This window comes from Pelmatolapia mariae, linkage group LG10_11 (genome assembly GCF_036321145.2).
Source record: "Pelmatolapia mariae isolate MD_Pm_ZW linkage group LG10_11, Pm_UMD_F_2, whole genome shotgun sequence".
In the NCBI taxonomy this organism is placed as follows: Eukaryota; Metazoa; Chordata; class Actinopteri; order Cichliformes; family Cichlidae; genus Pelmatolapia; species Pelmatolapia mariae.
Genome location: NC_086236.1, coordinates 37294978 through 37301222, shown reverse-complemented (window position 1 = coordinate 37301222; position 6245 = coordinate 37294978). Strand labels below are relative to the sequence as shown.

The 6245-nt window shown below is 42.6% G+C and overlaps 1 protein-coding gene across 1 annotated transcript; it reads right to left on the bottom strand.

The window, feature by feature from the left end:
- Positions 1 to 1289: 1289 nt before the first annotated feature.
- Positions 1290 to 4745, bottom strand: c1qbp (complement component 1, q subcomponent binding protein). Its single transcript, XM_063486286.1, has 6 exons — positions 4358 to 4745; positions 3731 to 3881; positions 3561 to 3651; positions 2244 to 2339; positions 2037 to 2162; positions 1290 to 1936 (listed from the first exon to the last, which is right to left on the bottom strand). The coding sequence occupies exons 1-6, from the start codon at positions 4608 to 4610 to the stop codon at positions 1787 to 1789; spliced, it is 867 nt and encodes a 288-aa protein (XP_063342356.1). The 5' UTR covers positions 4611 to 4745; the 3' UTR covers positions 1290 to 1786.
- Between the last annotated feature and the right edge of the window lie 1500 nt (positions 4746 to 6245).

Genomic DNA, 6245 nt, shown 5'->3' with positions numbered 1-6245 from the left:
GTCGTCGACTGAAACGCCACGAAGAGCAAGCTGAGCTTCAACGTGCGCGAACCGCGAAGGAGGGTCGTGGAGCCAAAAATCCGGCAGCTTAACCGCCACAGCAAAAATTCAAACGTACAGCTCTGCTGTCACTGCCAACATAATTGAAGACAGAAAACTAAACAGCAGTGACGTTTGTAGGGTTACTGAAGTTGGGCTAGCTGGTATATAACAATGCGCTACGTGGTGGCTAGCTACACAGCTATGGTTAGCATAAACTCCAGCTTCATAATCATAATGAAGCTGGAGGATGAACGGTAACTTTATCCCACTCGATGAGGGTTCCTGATGGTTAGAGACAAATGTAATTGCATGGCAGGACGCTGTACACGAATCAAACGCGCATTGCAGCCATAGATCTCCCTTTCTTTCCTGTTCAACATGCCGTCAAGATCCTCATCGTCATGGTGACGTGCCCGTGGCTCCTGGGCTTGGCGCGCCGCGTCCTCAGGTTTCTGCTGATGCATCAGGCTCTGTGCTAACCTAAACCTGTACCTGTGGAGTTTTAGAACTCAATTAAATGCTGAGTGACACAAGCTTGTTAACGCTCAGATTTTTAGTAAATACAGCTCAGCTGCAAGCATTAAACAATCCGCCGTGTGTGTGTGTGTGTGTGTGTTACACTGCTAAGCAACTTGGTAGTTGCAACAAAAAACTATCATTTAAATATTTCATCACACGACTGATAATACTGTATCAACCATCAGCTCAGCCACTTTGTCTTTTATTACCTGCAGAAAATGTAATGTTTCCATCAAAATCACTCCAACCCAGTGCCTTTGGTTGTTCACTGGTGCCTCACAAACGTGATTCTTTAGACTTGTGTGTTTGTGTTGTGTTTACTAAAATGAAAGAAGGCATGACAGCAGGAAAATGCAGCCTGTTATCTTCCTTCTTAAGATTCAAAAGACATTTTAAGCAACAACTTAACTGACTTCAAACTTGGATTACTTTCTGTTCAAGGGCCATAAGTAACGACTTTTTAAAAATGTCGTCTAGAAACAAATATCGGCATCTGAATATGTGTGAAGCTGCAGACAATCGACACATTTCTGTTACTTTGTAACCAGAGCGCTACTGACCAAGCAAGAGGTCAAAATATCAGGTGCTTGACATCACATGGGTCTTAACTGTGTGTGCCTGCTGCTAACAGTGTCAAAAACTAGTTTATGAATTAAAATGACTTTTTAGTGCATGAAATAAAGCCACACTGTATGATCACATGTAAAAATGAAAATAGACAAACATACTGTATTAAACCGTTTTATTGAACAGCGACGTTCCTTCCTCTGGCCAACATCATTCACATTCAGATTTTAGGCAGTAAGGCCACACACTCTGCTCAGCCAGCCAGACTTTAGACTCAAAGCGAGGTGGTCACGCTTTAAAAACAGAGGCTGTCACATTTACACAAAAGAGATGATTTTTATTGAAATGTTCCACTTCTCACTTTGACAAATTGTCCCATTACTGGCTTAAGAATTGTTAGAATATTTAAATATTGACTGCAACAAAGCAGATTATACACATGACCACAACTTGTAATTCTTCTCATACATTTGTGTCTGAACCTCAAGTTACAGAAAAATAGCGTCACAAAAAGCACATCTGCAGCCACGTGACAGCTGCTGGCCGATGGCATCATCAGTCTTTTAGGGTCATCAAACATATCGATGGACCACCGAGTGCTTTAGTCTTACTGTACCCTCTCACCTCGAACTCTCCCAGAATGTGCACTGAAGTAAGGTTAATTACATTTGACAAAGCCTTGGAGGTCTTCCAGGAACTTGATGTACTCTTGATGCTCGATGGCTGTGCTCAGCTCCATGAGCTCATCGGCGAAGGTGTTGTCGACCCCACGGTCAGCCAGGAAGTCCATCAGATGGTCATACAGGGCCTGAGAAACAGTACAAGAAAGTAAGCAACCTTGAACACAGTGTCGGTTTCAGTGACTGTTATAATTGAACTGTTGCTGTGTGTACTGCCTCGGCTCTCACCCAGTCCAAAGAGTCTGTGTTGAGTGTGTAGCTCGTCTCCTTCCACTCTGAATCTCCCTGTGGCTGAAAACTGACCTCTCGAATGGCAAAGATGTCGCTCTCCTCTTCTCCCTCACCGTGACTTACCTACAAAATACAAATTTTTCACTATTGAGCACTCTACTGCTGCTATTGGCAATATTAGTCATTCATTTTATTTGACTTTACCTCATCTTCAGGGAAATGGCAGTCGAACACCAGGGAATGTTTTGCAGCCTGCTTTGTCACTTCAACAACAAAGTTGGGTGTTGATACAATCTCTGGCTGCAAAAAGGGGGGAAAAAGCTTAATACGCGAAATGTTAAGGTTAAAAACCTCAGTGTGTAAGGCAGTAGCCGCCTACGGTGCTGTGCAAGCCACCCTCATTTGTTTAAGTGTTGTTAGGAAATTAGCAAATGGAGGAGCTGTTTATTGAAACGAGTGCAGACATACATGAAAACACAGTAAACAAATATGAAAACAGTGTATAAGACAAACTTACGAGTTCATACAATTCTAATGAGCCTGAAAGTCAATATTTCGTCTTTATTCTTCAACTCAGCTTTTATTGCGTTTGACAAGCGCGCTAACAGAGATGTTTTCCATCTCTTGGACTAACAAAAGGCCATCTTATCTAATATTATCACTGCTGGCTGAAATGTAGCCTCCACTGTGTTTTACAGATGGTCGTAGCCTCTGTTTTCCCTCTCCTGACCTTTTCTGTACATACTGACTATGATTTGAAAGAAAACTTTCACATTTAGATTCCTCACCAACGTTCAATGGCTTCTTGAGAGCCAGCCTTTCACTGGGAACATTTCTGATGACGTCTCAGTCGCAGTAGATAAACGAACATCTCTCGTGTTCTGTCAAATCTTTGCTGTATTTTTTCATCCATTTCTTAAGGACGCAGCTTTCAGATACTCTTCATCTGCTGTAGATAGTTTAGGGCAGGGGTGTCAAACTCCAGGCCTCGAGGGCCGGTGATCCAACACAGCTGATTTAAATGGCTAAATGACCTCCTCAACATGTCTTGAAGTTCTCCAGAGTCCTGGTAACGAATTAATCATTTGATGCAGGGTGATATCTAAGACCTGCAGGACAGCGGCCCTCGAGGCCTGGAGTTGGACACCCCTGGTTTAGGCCTATCACTTGTTGTCCAGTTTCCTCAGGTTTTTTTAAAAGGCCATATTGCACAACATGCTGCAATGACAGCTCTTTGGGAATCATCTTGTTGTTGCAGAAATACAATGTTTAACCTGTCAAACTGCGTCCAACCATCGCTGGCGTATTTTTCACAGTTTCTACTAAAGAAATGGGAATAAATGTTTTTGTGACAGGCTGCTAGCAACAAAGTGCTTAAAGATACAATTTTAAGTTCTTTTCTAAATTGTCTGTTATGTGTAGACAACACTGATTCGTCCCCTGAGGGATATCTTTCCTAGGTGTCTTTGGTTATGTTTGAATGACACACAGGTCAGTGTTAAAAAGCTAGCTGTGCCTCACCTCCTCTTCTGCTGATTTCTGCTGTGTCTGTTCCACTTCTTCCTCAAAGTTGGGAGGAATGCTGTTGTTGACGTTGAATGTGACCGTGACTCTGTGAAGAGCAGAAATACAGTGAGCTCGTCTGTCATGCTGCGCCGCCCACGCTTATCCAATCATTTTGGCAGACTTACTTTTCTCCAGAAACACTTCTTGTGAGTTTAGCCTCTGTGCCATTCATCTCCAGCTCCCATCCTCCCGACACCTTAGGAAGACTTTTGTTTTTCTGGATCTTCTTCTCTTCTTTGATTTCATCAGACAGGAAGTTGCCAAAAGCTTTGTCACCTGAACAAAGAGTTTATGGTTTCATCATGAGACGTGATGCACAGTTTGTTTAAAGGTTTAATTTTGACAATTAAAATGACCATCGAGGCTGATTCTAACATTTTACACAAAACATGAGTGCTGGTAAGACCGCTGAAAATGAAAGACATCCGCTTTGTGGCTGTCCAAAAACTTCTCGTTTGATATTATGAACAGTCCTAGACGTGTCACGTGTGCTGAATGATCAAAGACTACTGGCAGGTTCAGAGCCTTTTTCAGTGACAACCACTAATCACAGTTTTCAAGGTGAAAGACTCCTTACAGTCAGAAGATGCTGATATGATCTCAGTCTATAACGATCGTTAAACAATCTTTTTTATCCCTTTAAATTGTAAAGGACGTGTTGATTCTAGCAATACAAGTTGTCTGATCCATCTAATGTCTCGTAAGCTAGCTAGCTGCCTGGCTTGTATAAAGCAGTTTAAACCAAACGTCACCTTCTGTGTGCAGTCCTCCACATCCACACGACACCGACGGACTCAACACCTTGGAGCTGAAGAGTTTGGGCCTGTATCCAGACGAGGCTCCGTTATTACTTAACATCCAGAGAGACCGGGTGAAGGGCCGAGTTATTGCCGAACTCGGAGAGCGCAGTGCCGGGTAGCTGAGGGGCAGAACTCGCGCTGTGGAGGTGCTGGCTGAAGAAAGGCGAGCAGCTGCTCCCACCGCACGGACGACTGACTTTAGCATGATTGTACAAAAACACCACGACCTGTCACGACAGAATAAATGAGTTCAGTGCCGCACAGCTAACTGTGAACACCGGTTACCGACGCTGCTTCTAGAAGACGCAGACAGCACGTGTGGAAGGACACATTGACCCAGATACTCTTTGCGCCGGAAGTAATACTCTAAAAGCGAAAGACACGAAATAGCGATTTTAAATTCAATATTAAAAAACTACACCGAATACGACAAAAATGATTATAATAGAAAAAATAAATAAGATATAAACTAATTAAAGTTATTTGGAAAAATTACGTGTGTGTTGTAGATGATTGTCTACACATCAGCGCCCCCTGTAGTTCAAATCAGCGAGAGCAGGCGGGCGCTGCTATCTGTTTAAAGCAGTTTGTTTTTTCATGTCATTTGTGCTGCGGAACTTTTTACAGTGTGGCTACGAATCTAAAACACCGCGGACTTTAAAAATACCTTTGCCTTCACGCTTCACACTAAAACAGAAACTCTTAAAAATACATATGTAAGGAGATTAAGTGCAAAAATATCTGTGTGCAGGGGCGTGATTTAATAAGGCTTTGCTCCAGAGTTAAACCCCGTTTTGGCTTAAAAACTGTCAAGATTTAATAAAAAAGTCCCAGCCTCAATTCTGCTACTGAAAAGCTTGGAGGGGTTTATTTCGATTGGTTTACCGTAGTGCATTTGTAGGAATTTCCCTTTTCAGTGTGTGTGTGTGTGTGTGTGTGTGTGTGTGTGTGTGTGTGTGTGTACATACATGATCGACTGAGGTTCCTAAGGACGGGGTTGCATCAGTCAAAGTAAAACAGACACTTCGCTGCAATGAGGCTGATCAGTTGCATCATGTGAATCCCTCCCGCCAGCAGACGGAGCTGCTTTCCAGTCTATGTGTTTCAATAGCCCGCAGACAGCGTAAGCACCGTCTGTGAACCTTTAATTGAACGGCAGCAGGGGAGATCCTGTGTATCTGACTTGACTCAATGAACACGGTCAAAAGTCTTGAGACACTTCTCATTTCTGTTTTGCTACTACAATGGGAAATAAGTCCATTGAAAAATAAACGCAAATACATGAGGCAAAAACAGAGTTTGTGCAATTCTAATGAGCTTGAAAGTCCAAATATTTGGTATGAACACTTTTATTCTTCAACACAGCCTAAACTCTCTTAGACAAGTCTTGTCATTTCTTTGAGTAGTCTTCAGGAAGAGTCGTCCAGGCTTCTTAACGGACATTCAAAGCTCTTCTTTGCATGTCGGCTGCTTCACTGCTTCAGCGATGGAGACGTCAGGCCATGACTGATGGTGCGCTGTTGCGTGCTTTTCTATCCAGGTCTACTTTTACTGCATTGGCAGAGTGTTTGTGACCAATATCATGCTAAGAAACAAACACACTACTCTTCTGATAGTATTGCATGGTGGGTCAAAATCATAACTCCATCATAACACAAGAGCCCCTGGAGGAAATGTCATCTTTGGCATTTTCTGTTGATTCAAATAAAGAAATGGGAGCAAATGATATAGTAACACAGCGTCTAAAGATATGACATGATGTATGGAGTTATGCAAAGTGCTGGCTGTTTAAGAGACTTGAATAATAATTTAAAAAAACGTTCCTTTGAAAATGGTCAGA

What these genes read in the sequence shown, in the direction of transcription:
- c1qbp (XM_063486286.1), bottom strand. Translation starts at nt 4,610, where the DNA reads ATGCTAAAGTCAGTCGTCCGTGCGGTGGGAGCAGCTGCTCGCCTTTCT. An exon ending in AGAAATCAGCAGAAGAGGAG is followed by an intron (nt 2,340 to 3,560) that starts GTGAGGCACAGC and finishes CCCTTTTTGCAG; the next exon opens with CCAGAGATTGTATCAACACC. An exon ending in GCCATTTCCCTGAAGATGAG is followed by an intron (nt 2,163 to 2,243) that starts GTAAAGTCAAAT and finishes TGTATTTTGTAG; the next exon opens with GTAAGTCACGGTGAGGGAGA.